Source organism: Ceratotherium simum, chromosome 10 (genome assembly GCF_057802395.1).
Source record: "Ceratotherium simum simum isolate JZ-2026a chromosome 10, ASM5780239v1, whole genome shotgun sequence".
NCBI classification, from domain to species: Eukaryota; Metazoa; Chordata; class Mammalia; order Perissodactyla; family Rhinocerotidae; genus Ceratotherium; species Ceratotherium simum.
The window spans coordinates 34,337,557-34,364,997 of NC_141909.1; the positions used below are offsets into that span (position 1 = coordinate 34,337,557).

Genomic DNA, 27,441 nt, shown 5'->3' on the forward strand with positions numbered 1-27,441 from the left:
GCCACGCCAGCAAAGAGAGAACCTCCATCTCCCTTCTGACTTCTAGTAGTTGCGTGAGGGTATCTCACTGGCAAAATTTAGAACTTCAATATAAGAGAGTTTGATGTTCTAGCTCCTGTGTTTCAGGGAGATATCAGTAAGCAGTAGCAGTGGATGATAAGCAACATCTGATCATATCTAGTACAGTATTCTATTGTATACTTGTGTGTATATTGTGTAAAATGCTAAGTAGGATTTTTTTCCCCCAGTCCCCTAAAGAAACTACCTTTAGTATGAAGGTGACCAGAAAAAAAAAAAAAGGGATATCAACAAGAGAGTGGAAGAAAGTCTGGAGAATAAGACTCTTGCTGGGATAGAAAAAAAAAAGTACATTCTCGGGACAAAAGAGATGGCAAGGTTTAGAGGGAAATCTTCATTGTAGCTAATTCTAGATTGGTCTCGATCATCCCTTTACACTGATTTCCACTGTAACCTTCTGTTTTTCTCTCAAACCTCATCAGAACTCTGAAGGCAAATGTCCTGGCATTATGGGTATCATAAAGCTGAATGACCATATAGGCCTGAGGACAAAGTATCACTTTGTATTTAAGACCACCAGTCTACAGACACACACACACACACACACACACACACACACACACACACACCATCCCTCTGGCAGTTACGTTTAAGTACTTTCGAGAATATCTTTCCTGTATATCAGAATAAATAGCAAGCTGTGGACTTCAAAATGGAAAACATTTGAAAAGTGATGACTATAGAATGGAACCAAATTTGTGTTGACATGTGTTTTACAGTGTTATAAAAATCAATGACATAATGTATAAATTGTTTAAATCATGTAAGTAAAATATTATTGGAGTGTAGTGTTAGGGCATCTGCTAAATCTCTGACTTGCTGCAGTTATTTATTTATTTATTTTTGCCAGATGGAAAAGGAAGCAATGAGATGATACTGATGATACATATCAAAATGGTTTTGATAACAAATGTGTCAGCCTCATAAAAATGTTTAGAATGTGTTCTTTCTTTTTTTATTCTCTGGAAGATTTTTTGTAAGATTTGGGTTATTTCTTAATTATTTCATAATAATGTATTTGTGTGTTCATTCTTTTTTTGTGAGAAAGATCAGCTCTGAGCTAACATTCACGCCAATCCTCCTCTTTTTTGCTGAGGAAGACTGGCCCTGGGCTAACATCTGTGCCCATCTTCCTCCACTTTATATGGGACGCTGCCACATCATGGCCTGACAAGCGGGGCACATCCGTGTGGGCCTGAGATCTGAACCAGGGCCATCAGCAGCAGAGGGCGGGCACTTAACCACTACGCCACAGGGCTGGCCCGCATAATAATGTGTTTGAAATAATTAATTTGTGAAGCAAATCTGGGCCTAGAATTTTTTTTTTTTTTTTTAAAGCTTCAGTGCGTAGTTGTGTATCCTAGTTGTTAGTTTAGTTCTCTGTGTGAGCTGCTGCCACAGTATGACAACTGACAGACAGGTTGTGTGGTTCCACGACCTGGAAACGAACCCTGGCTGCAACAGTGAGAGTGCCCAATCTTAACCACTAGACCACCAGGGCTGTCTGGGGCCTAGAGTTTTTTTAGTCAGAAAGTTAAATCAATTTCTGAAAAGATATGGGACCCTTTCTATTTTCCACTTTTTCATGTGTCAGTTTTGATTAATTGTACTTATTAAACAATATCTCCATTTTTTCAGAATTTTAAAACATACTAGCATAAATTTGTTTATAACATTCCCTTATTATGTTTTTAATGTCTGTATGCTTAAATCCCTGTTTCTCAATCCTGATATTGGTAATGACTGCCTTCTCTCTCTCTCTCTCTCTCTTTTTTAAATCAGTTTTGCTGTGAATTTATTAATTTGGGTTTTGTAGAGGTTCTCTGTTGTGTATTTGTTTTCTATTTAATTAATTCTTCTAATTATCTTTATTATTTTCTTCCTATCCTTTATTTAGGAAGGATATTCCCTGGTTTCTCTATTAATCAAGAAATTTTCTTTTGTGTATTTTTCCCTTTTATTATTAAGCTTTCTAGCTTTTTAGTATAAATATTATTTTATTATTTTTAATGGCTTTTCCTAGAGATTGCGTTGCCCCTTTGACTTAATGTCCACCATAGATTAGTACTTTTACTTGTTTCTAGATAATGCAAAGACCTTGGGACATTTTAACTCTATATATTCCTTCCCTTCTTTGTCCTACATTTTAAACCCAACAGGATACAATTATTATTGATATGCAGTCATTATTCAGTTAGATTTACCTACATATTTACCGTTTTCTTTCTTTCTTTCTTTTTTTTTTTTTGGATGAGGAAGATTGGCCCTGAGCTAAAATCTGTTGCCAATCTTCCTCTTTTCGCTTGAGGAAGCTTGTCTCTGAGCTAACATCTGTGCCAGTCTTCCTCTATTTTGTATGTGAGACGCTGCCACAACATCGCTTGATGAGTGACATGAAGGTCCACGTCCAGGATCCAAACCCGCAAACCCCAGGCTGCCAAAGTGGAGTGTGTGAGCTTAACTACTACACAACCAGACTGGCACCACGTTTTTTCAGTGCTCTTTATTCTTTCTTTTATTTCCATATTTTTATATCTGAGATTATTTTCTTTGGGCCTGAAGAGTTCTCTCTAGTATTTCTTTTTGTATGATTCTGCTGGCTATGAATTCTCTCAGTTGTTGTCTCAAGTGTCTTTATTTAAACTTGATTTTTGCTAGAAAAGTACAAAGTTGTCAGTTGTTTTATTTTTTTTTTTCTTTCAGCAATTTAAAGATGCCCTTCCATTGTCTTCTGGCTTTCATCATTTTTGTTGAACATTCTTTAGTCAAATAGTAACTCCTTTTTTTTTTTTTTTTAAAGATTTTATTTATTTATTTTTTCCCCCCAAAGCCCCAGTAGATAGTTGTATGTCATAGCTGCACATCCTTCTTGTTGCTGTATGTGGGACTCGGCCTCAGGATGGACGGAGAAGTGGTGCCTCGGTGCGCGCCCGGGATCCGAACCCGGGCCACCAGCATCGGAGCGCGTGCACTTAACCACCAAGCCACGGGGCCGGCCCAAATAGTAACTCCTTTGAAGGTCATTCTTGCACGACTACTTTTGAGTGTCACTTTCCTTTGAACTTATATTGCTTGACATCCATAGAGATTCTTGAATTTGCAACTTAATATCCTTTATCCAGTTAGAAAATTCTTGGCCATTATGTTTCTCAATGGTACTTCTGTCCTGTTCCCTATTCTCTCGCGATTCCTTCTGAGCCTCCAATTACACACACATAAGACCTATCCAATATGTCTTATGCTTTTTAAAGTATCTTGCTATCCTACCCATCCCTCCATTCCAGACTTCATTCTGGCAAATTTCTACTCACTCATCTTCCAGTTTATTAATCTTTTCTTCTGCTGTGTCTGTTCTGCTGTTAAACACAAGTTATCAAGTTTTCAATGTCAGATATTGTAATTTTCTCTTCTAGGATTTATATTTGGCTTGTGTGTCTTTGTAGATTCCAATTTTGGAGTAAAATTTTCTGTCTTATCTGTTTTTTTAAGTATGTTACTATGTTTATTTGAAAGGCCATGTTTTATTACTCTAAAAATTCTAAATCACTAGTGAGTTTGTTTTTATTGTCAATTTCTCTCCTTTTACTTTTAAGTGTTTTGGAATAGTCTTCTAGAATATTTTGTAATATTTAAGTGAATGCCAGACAGTGTGATTATGCCTCGAAAGGATAAAGTAGTATAGAATATTGCTTTTTTCATTGTGTTTCTTTCTTTTTTGGTTCTTGGACCTTCAAGTCTTGGTTGCTTTAATTGCTCTCCAGTGTCTTAAAATTGCACTTTTTGGAGTTTAATCCAATTTTTTTTTATTGTTCCCAGCAGGAGAGTTGGTCTTATACAAACTACTCTGCCTTAGCTGAAATGAAATTTAGTCCTTTCTTCCCACATTTTATCTCCTATAAATTGTCTAGATTATTGTAGGTTATTTTCCATCTCATCACTTTGGGTCCTACCCATGAAGCCCCTCGTGAAAAAGTTTTGCAGTTTAATGTGGGTTTTGAAACAATGGTGAAAAATGTGTGCAGTCCCCTTTTGAGGTTCTGTGATCCATAGAGCTACTCATATATTACTTTTTTATCCCAACTAACAAGATGCACAAAGTCATGCTTAGAATTCACTGATCAAGTTGCCTTTAACCTTTGCTTTACTTACAGATTCCTTTTTTTTGTTTTTTTGTTTTTTTTTTGGCCTTCACTCTTTATTTTTTTTATTATTATTATGTAATGATATGTATGTCTTTCATCATATCTTTTCTATCAAGGTTCTTCCCATACATGTATTCGGACAAGTGAAGCTTTTAAACCTGTTAATTCTTAGTTACTCCTTAATTTTAGATTAAATTGAAAACTGTTGCTCTCAACTTAGAGTTGCCAACATTAAATCTTCTTCAAAATCCTTATTCTTATGGTCTTTCTTTATATGCTACTTTTATTACACATATTTTCCATCATTTCTCTATGAATTTCTCATGTCAGATATTCCAGAAAATTTAGCACTGCCTGAATGATGAACTTTGTGTTGATTGACGTTCCTGTTGAACAGAATTTTCAGCAAGTCCTGCCTTGGAGGTCTTCTGAACTTCTAAACTCCTTTGTAGTTTAAAACCTTTCTGATTGGATATATTGGATTGATAGTTATAATGTTTTCTTTTTCTCATAATAAGAATATTCACGTGTCAGTGAATGGTATAAACCCTTTCCTTCCGTCTTTTACGAATATACAACAAAATGTTATCTTTCTGCTTCGTCTTGGGGAATATTTACAGCCTGGTACAATTTATGTGTATTTGTGGGAAGATAGCGTGTAAATCAGTGTTTTTCCTAAGGAACACAGCCCCTTTTCCTATCAGATTGCTTATGTTCTATCTCATCTACTTACCAGTGAAAGCATCAAAAAATTTGATAGCTTGTTAATACTCAAATCTAGTCATTTAATCCAGCTTACCAGTAAAGTACAGCTCTGAAAGAAATTAATTCCTAATTGAAATACAAGGGTGAAGAGATAATGCCGTCTATTTGTCACCTTTTCTACAAATCAGGATATCTGCCATATCCTTTATAAAATTAAGCTTGAATTACTGTTTAGAGTTGCATTGATAAGAAATTATCCAGGACCATTTTATGCAAACCAAGAGAAGGTTTTTTTAATTTCTCAATTATCTTACCCTATAATTCTGTGATATATAGCACAGTATTAATGAAAAAGTATAGAATTGATATTGTTGGTATCACTTTATTTAATCCAGTTTTACAATCTCTTATCTGTAATTCTAAAATCCTTAAAAGTTCTGAAAAGTTAAGATTTTTTAAAATCTCATTTAGAATTAAAACCTGGACTAAACTGATGTGCAGATATTTGTAGTCTTTATTTGTAACAGTGTAAACACTCATTTCTTTTGCTGCAGAAATATCAATGTCTGAGAATTCAGTTCTACCCCAAACCCTCTTGACAGTGTACTATTACCTTCCTAAAATCCTAAAGTTTTAAATTGTGAAACACATATGGCCCAGGGGTTTAAAACAAGAAATTGTGTGTCTCTCGTATTTTCCAATTAGTTTTGATACTTATATCATAAATATGTCCAACTGTCTTCTATTGCAGCAGATTATAAACAAATTTTAACATTTGACCCTACAATGTACTATATAATTTATTAAGTAATCAAGGCTGTGTCATTTTGTGGAAGCTAAACTGATACAAACTATCAGATGTAGTAATCTCTAGTTTCAGCACTATAGTAAAACAGATAAAATGATAGCAACAACAACAAAATACAACCACAACTAATTTTAATTGTGTACTTTATGTCACGTAGTGTGCATTCAATAATCTAATCTTCAGAATTCCCTTCAAATGGAGTTAAAATATTAGCACCATTTTGCAAGTGAGGAACTGAAGTTTAGAAAGATTAGCAACTTGCTTGTGGTCACAGAACAAGGGCGGAGCCAGGATATAAACCTAAGTCTGTTAGTGTCCCTAGCCCATGCCCTTCACACCTCTGCTATCGTGTTGTAATATATCCTCTTTAAGTAATCATGTAAACATTTAATAAATAGAAATACAATTTCACGATCAACTCTTGATTATCTTCATATCAATTATCTACAGGAAAAAACCGCTAATGGCAAATCACCTTCCTTTGTCATCCAGCATGTATCTGGGATCCGCCCTTCTGCTGTCAGTTAGCTTGTGCTCAGAAAATACAAGTGAATTTTAATATGAGCCTGAGAAAAAGAATATAATTATGCAGTAAATCTGCTGGAATCATATAATGAATTTAAAACCCAACATAAATGCTGTTTGGATTATCTGTCATTTGGGATTACTTATACTGCGATCCCTTGTAAGACTGTAGATAATTGAACGTTGGCTATTTTACTGCAACTGAAGGTATTGATGCTAAGAGAGAATGAACCATGTAAATGTGAGTTTGCTTATTTATTTAATAATTAATTTGAGATTTCATCACAGGAATCATTTAAGGCCAAAAAACACAGTGCAACTTTATCTCATGGAATCAAAGAAGTGATTCATATGCCTGATTCTTTTCTTTTTGTTATTTATTCAATAATAAATAATTGAATAATGTACAATTGTTTTCTTAGAGGTGGTACGAGGAAAACTAATAAAGGAAAAACAACTCTGCTAAAATATGTTTGTGAAGTCCGTGAAAGCTTTTACCTACTTTTTGACCCTTTCTTCTTTATTAAAAATTATAGTCTTCTTTAAATCGCATGAAATAAAAGGAGAATGTTCGCATGAAATAAAAGGAGAATGTTTTATGGGAGTGATTTCCGTCTTTCCTGATCTCCTGTAGGCAGATGTTATAGAGTCAGTCATGGGAGTCAATACTGCATTACAGTTAAAGCCGTGGGTTTTCTTTTCAGAGATCCTAAAAATTGTGTCTTGACATTGCCATTTACCACCTGCCAATTAAAGAGCAATTGGCACATTTCTTAACTGCTCCAAGTCTCTATTTCCTGTCTGTAAAATGTGATTAATAATAGTTTCCTACATTGGCATGTTGTGAGGCTTAAATGAGTCTACTGTAATGCATTTACACATGTCTGTAAGTGTTAGATATATATGCCTTTAAAATTTTATATGTGGTAAAGGTGATTCAGGTTCGATGCCTAGATTTAGCTGGCAAGAGCCATCCTCTGGGCTGAAATCCAGAATCCTTACTGGAAGGGCAGATGCTTAATGGAGCTGGGAATCATCAACTGCATTTGTGACTTAAGCTCTCTGACCCAACCCCAGCCCCTCTTGACTTTTACAGAAAACAAATATATCTGCACTCTTCTATTCATGCACTTAAGCATGAGTATGAAAACTAAATAATAAATACTTAGAAAATGAAGGCATATGAGCACACACATATGCTCACATCTGCATGTAAAGATGATAAATGCCTCAGGTTAATTTTTGTGCATATTCTCACTCCTATAATTTTTAAGTATACTATATGCTAAGAAGTCACAAGAATGTGACTACATACATGCTAACTAGCATCCCACCAATACATAAACGATCCCACATACCCACAGAGATGCACATGTAAATGTTTGGATTGTATAGGTTTGTTATATGATTAACCCATATGGAAGGAATTGAGGAAGAAAAATGAGAGGAAAACGAAAGAATCCAAAAAATTTTAAAAAGAGGAAAAAGCATGCTAGAGAAAAAGAGATGGTAGAAGAGAGGTGCCAGATTAGCACAGGGTTTCTCAACCTCGGCACTATTGACCATTTGTCTTCGTTTTGGAGACTGTCCTGTCGCCCCTGCCCTGAATTGTGGTATCAGATGTGGAGGTAAAACTGGAGACCCTGGAATGGAGGTAGGCAAAAGTTCTAGTTGAATAAAATTAGCATAAAGGAGCAGAGAACAGCAAGCAAATAGGGGAAGAGGAGAAAGGAAGGTAGAATAAAATATATGGAAAACACACAGTAGAGTTTGGAAGGAAGGAGTGAAGTCAGGCTTGCTGGTACAGGGCATCCCCACCCAGAAGGGATTAAAGTAGCGTTTTTTCTTTGTTACCATGGACTGGAAAATTAACAGGGATCAAGAGACATGCATTCATCATTGTATCTAATTATAAGATTTAAATTCTCCCTTCCATGTATTATTTCCTGATTGACAGAAAAAATACATACAGAATCAAATAACTATAGGCAATTTGATAGATATTAAAACTAAATTTTGGAACCAGAGAGAACATTATCTTTTAACTTTCTATTACGGAGATATTCTCAGCAATTCTATCTATGCATTTTCTATTTGTTAAAAAAATGGGGGGCCTACCCAGTGGCATAGTAGTTAAGTTCACGTGGTCCACTTTGGTGGCCTGGGGTTGGCGGGTTCAGATCCCGGGTACGGACCTGCACACCGCTCCTCAAGCCATGCCATGGCGGCGTCCCACATACAAAAGAGAGGAAGATTGGCACAGATGTTAGCTCAGGGTGATTCTTCCTCACCAAAAAAACAAACAAAAGGAATGTACTTCAAATTAGCAAAAATACAAAATGTGACTCATACATTAGGTTTTAGGCCCATTGGAAATCTTCTTTACTCCCTTCGTTTAAAAATTATTTTTAATATATTGAAACTAGTCACAAAATTGTATAGTGAGAGGAATTAATAAAAATGGCAGTTAATAAATTCTTTTTTAATGAAGGAATGAGCTGATGGAAACTTTCAAGTCTAATTTTTATATATGTTATAATTAAGTTAATAAGTATATTTAGTGTTTGTTAAGTTCAGACGTGGGGTAATTTCATAGATTTGTTCTATTTTAGAGTTAATCGGGACTTCAGAGAGCAATTGGAGCTTTACTAATGAGCTTTAATTAAGTGCTTACTTTGTACCAGGGACTGTGATAGGTGCTGAGTTACGAAAGAACTGGGTAAAAATTCTGTGTTCAGTGAGCTCACAGCCTCGTTAAAGAAAGACACACAAACTTCAGAGCGCTTTGGGAGCACAAAAGAGGGGTATCTAACTCAGGACAGGTGGAATCTGTAAGCTGGAGTTGATAAGAGACACCTGACTGTGGAAAAGTGTAATTGAAGTCATTTTCAATTAGAAATTAAAGAGAAGATGAGTGAACTGGTCGTATAAAATAGAGCCTAAACTAGAACTCAGGCAAGTACCCTTTTTACAAATCTGCATTGCCGCTCATTGTTCCTTTTACAAAAGTTACACTTTATTGCACTGTTTTTATCAAAAGACATGCATCATTGGTCAAAAATAAACGATATATATTTTTTTCATTTCTGAGTGTTTGGCTTAAAAGAAAAGGAACAAAAGAAATTAAATAGATGGTAAGCTGAAGTTTCCACTTTTTTTTTTTTTTAATTTTATTTATTTATTTTTTCCCCCAAAGCCCCAGTAGATAGTTGTATGTCATAGTTGCACATCCTTCTAGTTGCTGTATGTGGGACGCGGCCTCAGCATGGCCGAAGCAGCAGTGCGTCGGTGCGCGCCGGGGATCCAACCGGGCCACCAGCAGCGGAGCGCACGCACTTAACCTCTAAGGGGCTGGCCCTCCACTTTTCTAATTGTACTGCTTACAAATCTAATTAGGCTTTTGGTTTTTTCCATTTTATTCTCCCATCTTTTTTCATTTCTTTCAAACTTATATCACATACAGTGTGGCCAGGACACAAAAAGTGGGATACTATTCCTAAATTAAGAATGAGTTTTCTGCTTGTTGTTACCTAAAGCTTATTGTGAGAACAAACAGGAACTAAAGAAATGGTCATTATGATGTGGGTCCCTGATACCTGCCTCATGCTGGTAAGTCTGTTGTGTGCCCGGTAGATGGGGAGAGTGAGTGAATGCTTCAGAGACAGCTGCCCGAGCAGTGCTCATTTTTGTACTCTCTTTAGTTGGATATTGCCAAATACTAATTTCACATGAACTGCATGAAAAAGATTTCTCAAATAAAGACACGAGCTCGCTCTCCCTGTTCCAGGGCTGATAGGAGCATGTGGAATAAGTTCAGTCTTAGGAATCGCTCTTAGGTTTACGTCACAGATCCACGTTACTTTGTGGCCCCGGACGATTCTTTCATCTTCTGTGAAATCATTTTTCTTCATTTATAACACTGGAGGAGAAATTTCTACCGGATAATGTTGTAGTAAATATTAAGTATAAATGTTTATTTTTCTCGCATTTTTAATAATCATTATTATTTAACTAATCATTATTTAATTAAGTATTTTATGATGGTAAGGTCTCTATAATACTTACTTGAATGCATACGTATTTTGTGTGTACACTCTGAAGAAGTTGATGGAAAGAGCGCAATTTTGTTTCCTCAAATTCCTTTTTAATGCCTCCATTTTTTTATATTATAGGGTTGAAATATTCCTCATTGCTTATACATATCATGTTTTCTGGATGCAGTTCACTAAAAAAGTGGTGAAATTCTCAGACCTCTGTGGAGGTGAAAAAAAGACTTGGTTCTATCAGGGCAGGGGTTAAAAATCCTTTTGCAGCATCCTCAGATTTATCACAGTGCTGTGCTGATTATGTAGTAATGTTCACTAAATACTTATTGATTGGATGAAACCTTTTCATCAAAAACATAAAAAGCTTTGTAGTATCTATACGTTGTTATATAATCATTTACATTAGTTTCTCAAGTGTGAAAATGTTTTCCCTGTAAACTGTAATGGAGCAGCTTAGGATTTCCAGAGGAATCTACAGTTTTAACCCACTGGGGTTACAGCAATTGCATTATATTTAGCTCTTTTCTTTAGTTTAATTTCCAGTTATATGGGTAGATACATTAATTTCTGTAGAATAACCATGCCACCAATCTAAAACTGATAGTAGTAACAGCATTGGCAAATTGAACTTTTAATAGGATTTTTTGTTTTCTTCTGATAACAGTATAGTATAGTAATTTTCTTCTAATAACATGGTTCACTAGAATCTAGGAAAAGCCATATTAAAGATTATAAATGCCTCTGTTCCTTTTTTAGATTTTTTTCCTTAAAATATATTTTATATATCAGAGGCCGGCCCCGTGGCATTGCGGTTAAGTGCGCGAGCTCTGCTGCTGGTGGCTGGGGTTTGGATCCCAGGCATGCACCGACGCACTGCTTGTCAGGCCATGCTGTGGCGGCATCCCACATAAAGTGGAGGAAGATCAGCACAGACGTTAGCTCAGGACCAGTCTTCCTCAGCAAAGAAAAAAAAAAAAAGGATTGGCATGGATGTTAGCTCAGGGCTGATCTTCCTCACCAAAAAATATATTTTTTATATATATCATATTTTTGTCTTTCTGAAAATATAACACTTCTTTTTATTTTAAAAGTAGTGCAGATTTACTGTAGAAAATGTGGAAAACTTAGGAAAAAAGTAAAAAGGAAAATATAGATTCCCCCACAAATTCAACAGATGGAGAAACCATTATTAAATTCTGGAGTAGTTTCTCTAGCCTTTTGTCTTATTTTCACTTATAAATAAAAATACTTGAGGGGGGCAAAATTAAGCTCATTCTTTATATGGAGTTTTATATCTTAACATTTTTTAACTTAACGTTATATAGATGGTATTTTCTCATGCCATTGAATACTGTTTCTCAAATCTGGCTGATCTTTGGAATCGTTGATGCTTTTTAAACCATATCCTGGACCTACTGCATCTCTGGCCTATGTACCTTTAAAATGTTTCATGGATGATTCTAGTTCATAGCTAGGGTTAAAACCATTGTTCCAAACTTTATTCTCTTTTTTTATGCCCACTTTGTTTCTAATTTTTACTCCTATAAATAAGACAAAGTTAAATATTTGTGTATACATCTTTGTCAAAATCCCAAATTGCCATCTATGTCTAAATGCAAGTCCCTGCATTAAGTAATCCCCTATTTTCCCAGGAGGAAAGTTTTGTAACCAACTTGAGTATATAAACTCATAGGTAATTCAACTTTAATAGTTAAAATATTTTAAAATATTAAATTAGTTACACAACAAATTGAAAATCACATTTGATATAAAATAGTGTATAAATTTTAAAATATTAAATTTTTCCAGACTCTCAAATTTCATATTATTTCATTCAGTGTCTTCACATGCAACGTCAACATCAGCATCTGTGTCCTCACTTTTTAAGTCATCTAACAGAGTTTTCTGGAATGCATCATCTCAATTTTTGTCTAATTTGCTTGAGGTACAGCACTGTTTAAATCAATGATGATTTAAAGCCACCTGAAGTACTTATTTGCGTGATGTTGAGAGGGTTGGTACATATGTAATCTTTCCAACAGAACGACCATCTTCTGAAAAGCTTCTTCACTGTGCCAAGACTTGAAATTGTGAGATTATTCCACAGGAATCATGACTAAATCAGATTATTCCACAGGAATCATGTTAACATTCCTTGGCTCCTTTTTTTTTGTTAAAGCATATTCTCTGGTGATTTCTGAAAGCCAGCACTGATATTGATTGAGGGTGTCATTTCCAAACATTATTTTGTTTTTCAGACTAAAATAATTAGGAATAGACTTTGAATGGACACTGAATTTAAGATCATTCCCTGTCTGCTTGAGAAGGGTGTGTGTGGGTACATGTGTACATGTAAGTGCATATATATGGAGGGGGGAGAGAGGGAAGGAGAGGGAGGGGGCTGGCAGTGCCCTGGATTCTTAAAAATGTAATTATTGGTTTTAAGTTATTTTGAGGTTCTTGAGACGTAGTTCAGCAGCATTCCTGAAAGTGTGTACCCATTAACACTGCTGTCCTGCAGCATGATAGAGTGTCCGTTTTGCTACATCTTGGTCAGCATTACTATTGTAATTTTTTAATCCTTATTTCTTATAAATAAGCATCCCAGCCACGAGGAGCCCTGAGCTGAGCTCGCCCCATCACCGTAACTCACACCTGATGAGCAGGAGTCTGGCTGGCAGGTTCTCCTTTGCAGTCACATCAGTTGTCCTTTCTGCTTTCCCCTAACTGCCTTTGTCATGCCTGAGGCTCCAGCCTGCCCCTTCTCGCCTTCTCCTCATCTGCCTGTCTTGATGGGTAAAATCAACAGGGACTTGATTTGTGCAGTTCATTTTCCAAATAAACATATGAATTATGTACACCTGTGTGTGCCCTGTGGCGATCGCAGTTAAAAGGGAGACCTCTTAGAAAAACCTTCAGACAGTTTCACCCTCTCGGATCCTCAGAAAGACCTGCCAGCATCCATAGCCCGTTTACCAGGAAGCCGAAAGCACAGTCTTTTTAAAAGTGTTGGTTTGCATAAGGACACTTTACTAATTTTGAGACATTTTACTAATTTTGTAGTGAGCTGAGATGGAATTAAATCTACTGCTCATGATAAAATTCTGGGGCTTTTAAACACTGTTGCTTTTCTAGTTGAGCCACTTTCCCATTGCAGCTGCCTCTGATTCCAGGGGTAGGTGGGAAAAGAGACATTTCTCTCAACTTGGCCATTAGTCTTGTTTTGGCCTGATTGTTGATCTCTCTTGAAAGGCCTTTTCTATGAGAAGTATCTAGAGGCTTTTCTTGACTACTTGCTTGTTTTAAATGTCCCAAAAGTAAAACCTACATTTTGCAAATATACCTCCCTTTACATAAGAAGATTGCATTATTGCTTTATATGTTTAGAATGTGTTAGGGTTTCCAAATGTATCGTCTGGCTATCTCAACCTCTCTGAAGTCAAGTTTCTTGTCTCTGAAATTTGATGTATTTTACTACTATGAATATATCATTATCAAGATAACTCAGAGAGGGAACTCAGAAACACCATCAAGGTGAACATTTTATGAAATCAAAAGCAAGGTCCATCTGATAGCCGAGAATGAGAATGGTAAACATTTTTGCATATTTTAAAATATGTAACTAGCACAGAACATTTGCCTCAGGCAATGGGGTGAGATGATGGCCTAGGATGAAGATCAGATGAACTTTTTACCCCTAAAAGTCTATAAAACATGTTTTCCTTCCATGTATAGTGAAACTTTAATATTTTAAATCAGTCACTGAATAATAATAATAATAATAATAATAATTTAAAACCAAAAGAGCAAAAACAATTCTTATCATGAAGTAGAAAAGATAAGCTCATAATATTTATCTCTTGTTTAAATTTACAAATGTGATAGTAGTTTTGGATTAATTGTAAAGAATGGTAGAAAAAATAATAGTTGGATCTCATCAACAGCATTAATATTGAATTGAATTTTTAAAAAATAATTAGTGGGATTTATTTTTTTTTTAGTACTGATTTAGACTTAAAGAATAATTTGGCAGATTCTACCTAAGAATTCCATATTCCCACCCCACCCCCACCCCTGCACAGTTTCCCGTTATTAAAGTCTTGCGTTAGTGTAGTACATTTGTTACACTTAATGATTTAATGAACCTACATTGACACATTATTATCATTTCATTAAGGTTCTCTCTTTGTGTTGTATGGGTTCAGTTCTATGGGTTTTGACAAATGCATAGTGACGTGTGTCCGCCATTGCAGTAACATACAGAAGGGTTTCACTGCCCTAAAAATCCCCTGTGCTTCACTTATTCATCCCTCCCCTCCCTTCCCCCAAGCCCCTGGCAACCACTGATCTTTTTACTGTCTCCGTAGTTTTGCCTTTTCCAAAATGTCATATAGTTGGAATCATAAAATTTATTTTTTAAGACATCTTTGCATGCTTTGTGAGGTTTAGTTTGAAAGCAATTATAAGAGAATAGGATGGGCCAGCTCCGTGGCTTGGCGGTTAAGTGCGTGCACTTCGCTGCTGGCAGCCCGGGTTCGATCCCGGGCGCACACCAACGCGCCGCTTCTCTGGCCATACTGAGGCCGCGTCCCACATACAGCAACTAGAAGGATGTGCAGCTATGACATACAACTATCTACTGGGGCTTTGGGGAAAAACATAAATAAATAAAATTATAAAAAAAAAAAAAAATAGAATAGGAACAAAATTAGCCTAAACTTCCTTTTGTGCCATTTGTTTTAGTGACATTACTTCCTTATATCATTTGATCTGGTAAATAGGACTCAAGTCTTTTAATATCTTGAGCACAATATTCTCATGTAGCAAATGTGATGAGTATTCACTGATTATGTGGTGAAATGATATTTATTTGCTAAATATTTGTATATTTACATATAACATGTAACACATTATGTTCATGTCCAAACACATTTGTCAGTCTTTTCATTGCTTAGGAACGTCTGTTATTTATTTAAAAAATGCATAAACAGAATCCCCTCTATCCTCCACCACCCTAGAAGAGAATCCTTCTCACCTCACACTGCCCCATCTTCACAGCACACACATGCCAAACCAGAGTTTCAGATTTGCAGTCAACTGTTAACATAGATTCTGTTTGCTTTGAGTAAATGTTATGATTCACGAAAGCCTGGGAAATAAATAGGTCATGGAAAAATGTAATAATTAGGAAATAAGGAAAATATGGTATAAATTTAAATATGTGTCTGGAACCCTTTTTAAAGGCTAGCATTTTCAGTTCAAATGTGAAAGCGTAAAAGCCTAAAAGTACAAAGCACAAAGAGTCCATTATGTTATGTATATGTTCTGAATTTTCTTAAGGAATTAATAATTTCTCAGACTAACGCTTGAGATATTGAGGTAAAGCAGTTGAATTAAATATTCATTCAGCTATCTTCCCCTTACATGCAATAGATAACTCATTCAGTACTTTTGAAACCAAGTTCTAGATTGTCATTGTAGGATATTTCTACTTGTTTCCTTTTATTTTCTCATGTATACTTTTAGAGGAACTACAATTTATCTCCCCTTTCTTTAGTTTACTATGCTTTAATTTTTTTCTTGGTTAGTTTTGTAAATTCACACTTTCATGGTGTTGAAGAGTTTGCCCTTGAACACGTGGAGTAAAGAAGAAAATTCACTGGGCTGAAAGCAAGGTAAATGATGACCATCAGGACACATGCAAGACGATTCTTGAAAAACAGCCTTTCCTTTTTAGTAAAATAAAACAATAGAGTGGAAAGCGACGTGCATGCTGTATTCACAATGGATTTTTGGTGACTTTTACACTTAGAGCAAAAATGGCCAGAGTCGCAGGTTGCTTGCTTTAAGCGTGGTGTTCATATTTTTAAAATTTCATTTACCGACGAGGAAAACCAAGGCATGAAAACTAATGCACGTACCTGCTGTGAACTTCATTTAAAAAAAGGAATTCAGCACTGTAATTAAATGTTTTTAGGGCCCTTGAGTTTATCCTGGCTGTGTACAGCAGACAGAGCCCTGCCCGTTTTTTTTGTGCCATCCTCTCGTCTTCCGGCACTGTATCAGACAATCCTCTGCTGCTGTTCATAGGGTTTTCATGGCCAACTCTTTTCAAAAGTGGATAGCCAAGTCCTTCTTCCTAATCTGTCTTAGTCTGGAAGCTCTGCTGAAACCTGTCCGCCGTGGGTGACCCTGCTGGTATTTGAAACATCGGTGGCATAACTTTCACCATCACAGCGACATGAAACCACCACAGTATGACAACCGGTAGACGGGTGGTGTGGCTCCCTGACCGGGAAATGAACCCAGGCCACAGCAGTGAGAGCCCTGAATCTTAACCACTAGACCACCGGGGCTGGCTCAATTAAAATATACTTGCATTTAAAAGCATGCAATTAAAATATACTTGCGTTTGAAATAATTCAATATAACTTAAAAGCTCAAAGGAGCACAGGAAGGGAGTTGTAGATTTAGTTTATTTCCTTTTTCATGAAGTGCATAGTAAATTTCTTTAAGCACCTCCCATTAAAAAGTACATACTCAATTAATTACCAAGTCAGACAGTGAAACTTTTATAAATTAATTTTCTACTGAGACAACAAGAAACAAATAATGCTCTGCTGTTTCATCCCATGATAAGACTATTAAAGAATTGTCAACATCCCAGCACGATTATTTTATATATTTATATATTATTGTCATAATGGATACAAACTGAACTATGGATTGATATAGGTTATTTATATTGTGGAATTAAGAAATAAGACCAGAGGCCAGCCCAGTGGCATAGCAGTTAAGTGCGCGCGCTCCACTGTGGTGGCCCGGGGTTCAGATCCTGTGCGCACACTGCCGCACCGCTTGTCAAACCATGCTGTGGTGACGTCCCATATAAAGTAGAGGAGGATGGGCACGGATGTTAGCCCAGGGCCAGTCTTCCTCAGCAAAAAACGAGGAGGATTGGCAGATGTTAGCTCAGGGCTGATCTTCCTCACCACACACACACACAAAAAAATCAGACCAATCAATTAAAATATATTCCATCAACTATCACATGATCATCCTGTAAGCCAATCTAATTAAGCTGAAAAATACAGAAAAAAAAATTAAAGTGTCAGACAACTGTCTTCTATATTTTAAGAGAAAATGTGTTTGTTTAAATCATATGTGGACCCTAAAAATGCCTACAGTGTTTTGACTTGTTCAGCTACTTTTGTACTCTATGTATTTGTTTGGTTGTTCAGCAAACACAAACACTATACCTCTAGGGTGGCTGTGTTTAGTCGATTGTGCATCACAATATATCTTATGCTGAGTTCAGGGTGTCAAGTCACTTCTGAGAATTTTAGTAATAGATTAGGTGGTGTTTGGAATTTTTAGTGCTAACGAGGGAAGCTCATTGCTTCTTTCCCACATTTCTGTTTTAATTAAAAGCACTTAATGCTCTTAATTTCATCTGCACAGCAATTGTATGGGTTTAGAAATGATATTACTCAGATGGATGGATAGATGGATAAACTCAGACCTAGAGAATTTTAATTACAATACCAAAATTGGGGCAGGTAGTAAGTGACAGGGTAGGTCATGAATTCGAGTTTTTTCTGTCCCAATCAAATTTTCTTTCTATAATAATCACACAACAGACTATAAAGCAAAGATTCTTGTGACAGTTAAGCCAGAAGCTATGTAATGTTGGGAAAGTCACTTTATAATCCCTTCTGAAAACTCCCATGAGATTATTTCTCAAAAAATTTTAAGATAAAATCAAACAATTTATTTTAAAACAGGATGGATGGATGGATGGATAGATAGTTGGATGGATAGATGGGGAGATCCTGTTTGTGTCTGTGTGTGTGTGCACATGTGCCACATCTCTAGAAATCCTTGGTGCCATTAAAGACAAAACAGAAAGCATATAAATCTTGGATAACGTGTAGTAAAATATTATCCAAGAGGTCTTCAACCAGGACTACACATAAGAATCTCTGGAGAGCTTTCCAAAGATGGGGTGATATCCAGGAGTTTTTTTTTTCTTTTTAAGATTACCAGGTGACTAAAATACATGACCAGTATTAAAAACGCTTTTTATTCACTGGCAGACCATAAGATTCAGCTGATAGGAATGGCTGACTGTAGGAAACACATCTAGTACTCTAGGTAGTGACACATAGGAGGTTTTAGATTCATTTTTTACATTCGGTCAACAAAATGCCTAAAACTGAAGTTACATTTTAAAATGTTTATTCAGGAAAAAGAGGATCTGATTAGGAAAGCTCACATGTAATCCCTAAATCACTGAAAGGAATATGTTCACTAGAATATTTTGTGTAATATTTTATTGAGTGGATTATTATTAATAAAACTGACTTTCAGACTTTTGAAGAAAATGATAATATGTAACAATATATTCCTGTTTATCTTTAGATTTTCACATACATGTTTTTTATTAAGTATATTCATACATTTACCTTGCCGCACTTTTGTGTGTATTTATGCAATTATTTCTTAAAACATTTTATTAAAAAAATTATTGTGGACCTTTTCAGGAGATATTATATAATCTTTTGGAAAATGAAATTAACTACTCTCATTCTCTTTGACAAAAATCCAGTATTTCCTTAAATCTTCTTATCTTTAGAAGGAGTATGTTTCTTTTGATAGTACTGAATATATTAAGTGTTTGATTATCTTTTCCACACCAGGGACATCAGCAGCAAAAATTCAACTAAAGTCACCACGCCCAGGCAAAAATCTTGATGGGCTTTTATTTAAAACAAACAAACAACAACACTACTTCGTTGACATTGCTATCAGTAGTCCATCAGTATTGTATCAAGAATTGAGAAGTTACTAAGTAACCAAGGGTAAAATTTTAGTGTGGAATCCTTTGTTCTTTTTACAGAAGTTTCTCTTCCTCGTTGGGCTTAAAACTTATAACTTGTTATTATTTCTGGTCTTTCCAGGATGCCTACCCTTTCTTAAAGGCTGTTTCCTGGTAACATACCCATATCTTCTCCTACTTTCTCAAGTACCTGTAGTTCTTTAATTTCTAGCTGCTCTAAGTTCTTCTCCTTTGGTGTGTTCCTTTGATTCTCTCAGCTTTTGCTCTCTCTCTGCTGTCTCTTGCATGCCCAACACCTTACTACAGTTACACATTTGTGGATTCATACCTTAGAACCAGCGCGTTTCGATTTTCCACTTTATAAAGGTGTAAAGAAATGAATTCCTAAGGATAATTTCAGGATCAAGAGTAAACCATAACTGTTTTGGAACCATATTTATGCAGTACTGCTGGCTTTACATACATGTGTGTGGAGCTTGAAGCTGGAATTATGGATGGCTTCACCTGCCACATTATCACAGTAGAAGAGATTAGTGTGGGCTCTGAGGATATAATATTATATCAACACTGTAAACAGATGAATGGTACAATAAGGATTTTGTCCTCTTTACACTGATGAGGCATTATTTTTGGACATGCTGGCTGCATTTCAACTGCTACATATGGAAAAGGAACCAGCATGTGCCTCTGCAATGTTTACGCTTATAAATTCATGCAAAATATGTCCAAGGTTCCAAACAAGATGTGTCTTTGGTCCAAAGGTTTGAGTATCCTTCCTTATTTTTATGAGCATTTTCTATATTTTGATTTGAGCTCGTGCAAAAGCTATGTAATTCTCAAGTATTTGAAAGCATAGGGGCTCTTAGTATTTGACCTTCGTAGTTTTCTAGTATGTACAACAGAATTATAAGGGGAACACTGTTCTGTTGCTGTAAAACAGCTTAAGGAGTAAATATTTTTCTCAGTGAAGGATTAAGCAGGTATCTACAAAAGGTGGCTCCTGTTTGTCAGGAGAAGTTGGAACAGTTGGCAAAGTTCAGTGAAGCTTGATACCTTAGACGCCTTCTTTACAAATAAGCTTCTTATTCACCACCTCCTGTATTGTCGTAATCTGCTAAAGTAGCCTTTCGTTTACATTATGAAGCGTTTCTACAATGATGAGTTACAACTCAGCCCTGGGTTTGTAAACCTATGTAGGAACCTTCTGTCTAAGTAGGTAGTTAGGAGGAAAAAAATTCGTGGTGGAAATAGTCACTATTTTCAAAATTAGAATTTTCGATATGTCTAATACAGTAAAAAGAGAGAAACTAATCAAGGCTATATTTGAAGTCAAGCAGTGTTTGATAATATGTGCTTAATGATGTGTTTTGTAATTTTAATGACAAACCAGTTGATATGTTTTATGAAAGCAACCTCAACAAAGAATTTCTATATGGGTATAACAAAGTAATAAGAAACATCTTACATTGTTCTATGAAGAAATTATATAATAATGCTGAGAACGAATTGAAACACTATCCTAGTTAGAAGAGTAAATAATGTTAATAACTTTGTATCAAAGTAGTTCAGTTTATGGTGTTTGGTTTTTTCTTTTGTTTCTTAATGTCTGAGAGGATTAAACTTATTTCTCAATTTCAGCATATAAAATGAAATCTTGTCATTTAGAATTTCATACAGTAGATATTTTGGATGGTTCATTTTCTAATTCTTATCTTTTTGTGGGTAAGTAACCATGTTAACTTGGAAGGAAAAAAAAAAACAATAAAAATCAGCCCATTTCCCTTTTTAAAGTTGATCTGGTACCATTGTTGACTTATTTTCTTTCTTTCATTGTTGTTGTTGAATAAAATTCCTTTGCGCGACTGCCTATTGTATGTTTTGAATGGAGCTATAATTTATTTTCTATGAAGAAGGTTTTAAGAAACATGTTTTGTTCCTTTAAGTGTATGCTCAAGTTTTGGGGGGAATAGCAAACCAAAATCATTTATTAAACAAAGAATGAAATGAACCAATTCAATGTAGTTTTAGGCATTGTTGTTCTGATTCCATACTGAAGCTGAAAAAAAGTTTTTAGTCTTCATATAATGGAAGAATAATGTCTATATTAGCCTGGTCAAATTAGATGTAACCAAAATAATCTGTTATAGTCTAATTCCCCCTGTTAAGGCTTGACTGACACATGCTAATAGAATTCTTGGGCCATTTTGAGCCTTGGAAGTAGGCATTCAATAATATTTGTTGGATTTATGGGTGAGTAAATGTAAGAATAAAATATATTTATGCCCAGAAGTATCATACTGAGCCCATTAATCTGGGTAGAATCTTGGAGTCTTCATTATTATTACAATTAAATTTTGTTCATTAAAACTTAAAAGAACAAAAATGAACTTGAACAAAATTATCATCATTATCTTAAACAAAACAGTCGTAGACAATTTAAATTTTCCAGAGTAAGTTCTCCCTAAAATTATTATTTCCTAAAATATCCATTGTAGTTCTGTACAGTATTTTGAGAAAAAATGTTGTCATCACTAAGAGTTAAGTTATAATCCAGTTGTTAGAAATGATTTGTATTGAATCATTTAGTAATCGGATATGGGAGGTTGGAGAACTTTGTGCCCTTTTTTAATGTCCATAATGAGAATGGTATGGTAGCTCTTGCATCAAATATGAAAGTTGAAATGTCATAGTGAGTTTTCCCAGTATGTTGCCAGGTAATATTATGCCTCTAGATTATGTTAGTGTTGAGTAAATGTTAGAATCATGAAATTGTAGAATTTTAGAGCTTGAATGGATATTTAAGGTTATCTAATCAAAATTCCCATTAGTTTATAACTGAGGAAACTGAGACTCATGAATGCAGTGATGGATCAAACCAACAAAATAAATATTTTTAACTAAATAGGTTGGATTTATACATTTTTAAGTAGATAATGCCTTGCTTTCCAGCTTGTTTTTTAGAAGATTTTATGTAAAGTTGCTGTTCATTTTTGGGTTCCTATGGCCTCTTTTCTCCCTTATAGAATACCTATTTCAATGGATATTAACAATTTTCTCTCTCTCTCCCAATAGGATGAAAATGTCTTTATGGCAGAGGCCTTGTCTTACTCTGTTTTGTACTTTTGTATTCTCAACTTTAATTACAATGACTGTCACAGAGCAATCCTTCAAATATTTGGAGAATGAATTAATGTTCCATAGAAATAAGAGAAAAAAATTTTAAATTCAAGTAATAAATCATGCATCTATTAAAATGTATGATTAACAAATATAAATATGTGTTCCATTTTTCTCCCCACAGTCTCCAAACGTCCACAACTACCCCGATATGGAAGCTGTTCCCTTGTTGCTAAATAATGTGAAAGGGGAGCCCCCGGAGGACTCATTATCTGTAGATCACTTCCAAACACAAACTGAGCCAGTGGACTTGTCAATCAACAAAGCCAGGACATCCCCCACAGCCGTTTCATCCTCCCCAGTTTCCATGACAGCATCTGCCTCCTCACCTTCTTCAACTTCAACCTCTTCATCGTCTTCTAGTCGTCCAGCCTCGTCCCCAACTGTTATAACATCAGTATCTTCAGCATCGTCTTCGTCAACAGTATTAACTCCAGGGCCCCTTGTTGCCTCTGCATCTGGTGTGGGAGGCCAGCAGTTTTTGCACATTATCCATCCTGTACCGCCTTCAAGTCCCATGAATTTACAGTCTAACAAACTGAGTCACGTTCACCGCATCCCCGTGGTGGTACAGTCGGTGCCTGTTGTCTACACAGCTGTGCGGTCACCTGGAAATGTGAACAACACTATTGTAGTGCCGCTTTTGGAGGATGGGAGAAGCCATGGCAAAGGTAAGGGACACAAGCGAAGCCTTGATGTATTTTTGTACTAGAGGTAACTGTTTAAGTGAGTGGACCCTAAATTGTATGCAAATACACTACATCCAGAGAAGTTCTATGCACAACAACGCAGAGACACCAGCTGATCAGCCACTGAGTAGAACACAGTTTAGTAGAACTAATCTCATATTTATATAGGTGTATGATTCAGTATTACTTAGTCTGTATTTTTATGCATCAAGTCATTTAATGTCAGAATTCAAATACCTAAATTTGCAAAATAATGTTTACCTTCAAATATTCAGATGGGAAGGACAATTTATAGTTAGTGTAACTGCTTGTAAAGTATAAATGCATAAATCCCTCATAGAAATTATCCATTATGAGATTTTTAAAAGTGAATCAGGATGTTTCTTCTTTCACTTGTTCAGACTGTAACTTTTTGGGTGACAATAATATAAAATGCCATGAAGTTATAATGCTTAGAATCTGATCATTCACTTTTGAGTAACCTGTAAATTAAGTTGCAATTAAAATAATTTTAAAGTTAGGTGTTTGGCTCGAAAGTATCATGTAGCTTGAGTTCTTATCTTTGTATAAGTCTAAGTTATTATCATTTTAAATAACAGGATGACTTAGTATGATGGAAATATTTCAGCAAGCAGTATTAATATTCCCTTCTAGGGTTTAGAAGGCAGGAAGATACTTTGCTTCATGACTGTATTTAATAATACCCAGTTACTTAATTATAGATGATAGTTATGCAGCTGATCATGAAGTTGCTCATCTAAGTTCTTTTTTCTTTTTACAATTTTTACTAGAATGAATTATAATAGTATCACGCTGTCAACTTTTTTCTTCCCTTCCCGTGAATCTAAAAAGTAAGGCACTCTTCTATAGAAATGTAAAATGCCTATGATCATTGATTTATTCCCTTTTAAACTGAATACAATGTGTATACTTTGTCTTCGGAGCCTAGAAATGTTGATGGATTAAGACTTATGTTGTATTACTTTTTGCTTTGATGCCATATTACTACTGAGGCCCATAATTAAAATATGATCGATGAATACATAAAACACTTCCTTCTCATAAAATGCTACTAAACATGGTCATTTGGGTTCTTATATAATAAGGTAGGCTTCAATGCATAGGAATAACATTTGATGGTGTACTTAGAGAAATTTTTGCAAACATACGCTCTAAAATTGTGCATTCACCTTTGGCGAGTTACTGTTTTATCTGCAGTGAGTTTCTTCATAGCACGTGAAATGAATTTCACCTTCCCAGTTTTCCCAAGTGAAAATCTCATGACTTAACAGCAATCAGAGATTTTAGACTGCAAACTTGAGAGGCTGACACTCTGTGCCTACCTGACAACTTCTCTTTTGTGTGCTGTTAGAGCAGAGACCAGGAACTAGTCCCCTGACCCTCTTCGTGAACAGGAAGAAGAAGAAGAGGGAGTAGGGAGCCTTTTCATGGATTTTACTTGAGCTGAACCCTCTTTGATATTACTAATACTTCTCATCGAAATGAGCTTATTGATTTGAATAATAATAACATAACTGAAGGCCACATCAAGTATTTATTTTCTTTTATAATTTACAGATTGGTCTATACATTTTTTAAGAATTCGGAATTAACAAATAGCAAAATACAACCTTGCATATTACATTATTTTACATATATGTGTTTGTGTATACCATAGAATCCAGTCTTCCTACGAAACCACTTAAGGGACATATTGCTTTTATTATGAAGTTGGTTGATAAGGATTTTAACATTATTCAATTGTTCATGCCATTTTTTTTTTTTTGCAATTTTTATGCGCTATTGAAGGAAACAAAAGAGCTATCTCTTTTATTTTCTATCATCATTTTATGGGAGAGGCTATTTTTATTTAAAGTGTATATTATATAAAGTATATTGCCAAAATTTAATTTTCTGAGAAATATAGCTCTGCAGAAGAATTTTGTTAAGTTTCGTGCTGTATGAGTATGTTTGTTAGTTTCATGCAGTGGTTTTTACTCATAATTTTCTCATATCAAGAATAAAAGTTTAAATAATCGTAAATATGCTGGAATGTGATATGGACATTAGGAGCATGAGGTTTGGGATCAAGAATGTGTGAGTTAGAATCCTAGTTCTCTCACTTACAGCTTTGGACTTGGGAAAGGTATTTAATTTCACTAACCTTCATTTTCTTCAGTGTTATGGGAATAAAAACATGATCTATCTTTGAAGATTATTGGGAAAATTAGTTAAGAGCTCATGTGTTGGGGCTGGCCCCGTGGCTTGGCGGTTAAGTGTGTGCGCTCCGCTACTGGCAGCCTGGGTTCAGATCCGGGCACGCACTGACACACCACTTGTCCTGCCATGCTGAGGCCGTGTCCCACATACAGCAACTAGAAGGATGTGCAACTGTGACATACAACTATCTACTGGGGCTTTGGGGAGAAAAAGGGGCAAAAAGGAGGAGGATTGGCAATAGATGTTGGCTGAGGGCTGGTCTTCCTCAGCAAAAAGGAGGATTGGCATGGATGTTAGCTCAGGGCTGATCTTCCTCACGAAAAAAAAAAAAAGCTTGTGTGTAAATGTCTAGCACTGATCAGCTATCAGTAAATGTTTGCAATTATTTATCATTATTATCTCCCCCTAAAAATACCTGAAGCAACAGTGTTCAGAAACTTTTTTTCTGTCTTATAAAAACAGAAAGTTGCGGGGCCAGCCTAGTGGCGTAGTGGTTAAGTGCGTGCACTCTGTTGCGGCGGCCCAGGTTTCGCATGTTCGGATCCCAGGCTGGCTGCCCTGATAGTGCGTGCACTCTGCTGCGGCGTCCCAGGGTTCACATGTTCGGATCCCAGGCTGCACTGATGCATGTCAAGCCATGCTATGGCGGTGTCCCATATAAAGTGGAGGAAGATGGGCACAGATGTTAGCCCAGGGCCAATCTTCCTCAGCAAAAAGAGGAGGATTGGCATCAGATGTTAGCTCAGGGCTAATCTTCCTCACAAAACAAAAAACAAAAAAACCCCAGAAAGTTGGAGGGAAAAAAAGCTTACTGAATTTAAAAATGAAAAACTGCTCCCAAGAAGTTGGTATAGAAATGCTTCTCAAAGTTGATACTACAACATATTATAAGGGATGAGAGTTTAGTATGAGAAATGGTCTGGAAACATTCCATATTTTCTCCTTTTATTAGTTTATATTAAGTTTTTATAATCACCATATTCTACAAATATTGCTATAGCACTTTATGTTTTTTTATTGTTTAACTGATTAATTAGATGATGGTAAAAGTGTCTGGTGGAGGAGGGCTGCCTACCTCACAGAATGAATAGAGGAAAGGACATTTCAGTAATGCTTCAGGTTTTTATTTTGCAGATACATGGTTGGCACTGGGCCAGCCGTGAAATGGCTGAGTGATAAAGGGAGCCCCTGTTTTCATTCCCACTTAGGGCTTGTATATCTGCTGTGGATAAGCAAAAGAAAATGTGGTAGGGGATTTGGATTTTCAAAATGCTACTAATAAAAATACAAAACTAACTCATATAAATGTAGGTGATTATACTGGCTAATTACTATTAAAGTTGGTATAACATATCTGGTCTCTGGTAGAGAAACAGATTACCTTATATGTCACATTACATAACGAACTGTGAACGTACACATCCGTGTCTAAAATAATGTGCCATGTGAATTATTTGTCCATTCAAGTATTTATTGAGCATCTATCGGGTAGCAGGCAATTTATTGGCACCATGGATATAGTGTTGAACAAAATAGACGCTGTTTCTATCTCAGCCTGCTTACAGTATCCTGGGAGATATTGACATTAAACAAAAAATCATACAAGTAACTGATAATTCTGGTCAAACTTGGAATAAAACATAGACCAGCCACAGATTTGCCCAGGGGAGAAAATGTAATTATAATTGCAGCTAGAGAAAGTTGTATTTGATAAAAGTATTTTCACAGAGGGTGTTGTTAGAAGAAATGCTTTTACTGTGCTGCTCAGAAGGGGATGGTTAGGGTTTTGGGAATGTGGTAGGATGAAACTTCTGCGTGGGTATGCTTGACTAACAACAGAGGATGTGAGAAAGCTTTCTAATGAGGATAGACCCTCAGCCCATCCAAGTATTTAAAGAATATTGATCTAAAGGAATGACAAGTTGTTAGCTAGCCCAGGACACCGAGATATCTCAGTTGAACCTTGAATGTAATATGTGACATGAAGAAAAACGGCATGATATTCTGGAAAGTCTGATAAACAAACACACTAGAGCTAGTAGAGGGAGGGTGTCCAAGAGAGTCTCCTGAGGAAGACATTTTTCCTCTTGATACCAAAAGGACAAGTAGTAGTTAGCCCCCAAAGTGGTCATGCTGAGAGGTGGAGGGCTGGCCATGGAGAGGGAACAGCCAGTGGACTGATCTGGCCCAAGTTTTATTACTACGTAACCTG

General features: G+C 35.8%; 1 protein-coding gene across 15 annotated transcripts in view; it reads left to right on the plus strand.

Annotated features, from left to right (window-relative positions):
- The window catches only part of KLF12 (KLF transcription factor 12), a 424,047-nt gene that overhangs the window by 260,075 nt on the left and 136,531 nt on the right, over window positions 1-27,441 (plus strand). For all 15 annotated transcript variants that reach the window (XM_087435990.1, XM_087435991.1, XM_087435986.1 and 12 more), the window contains one exon: window positions 22,445-22,991. In XM_087435990.1, the coding sequence (XP_087292116.1) occupies window positions 22,472-22,991 (520 nt within the window). In that variant the 5' untranslated portion in view covers window positions 22,445-22,471. The remainder of the gene's footprint in view (window positions 1-22,444; window positions 22,992-27,441) is intronic.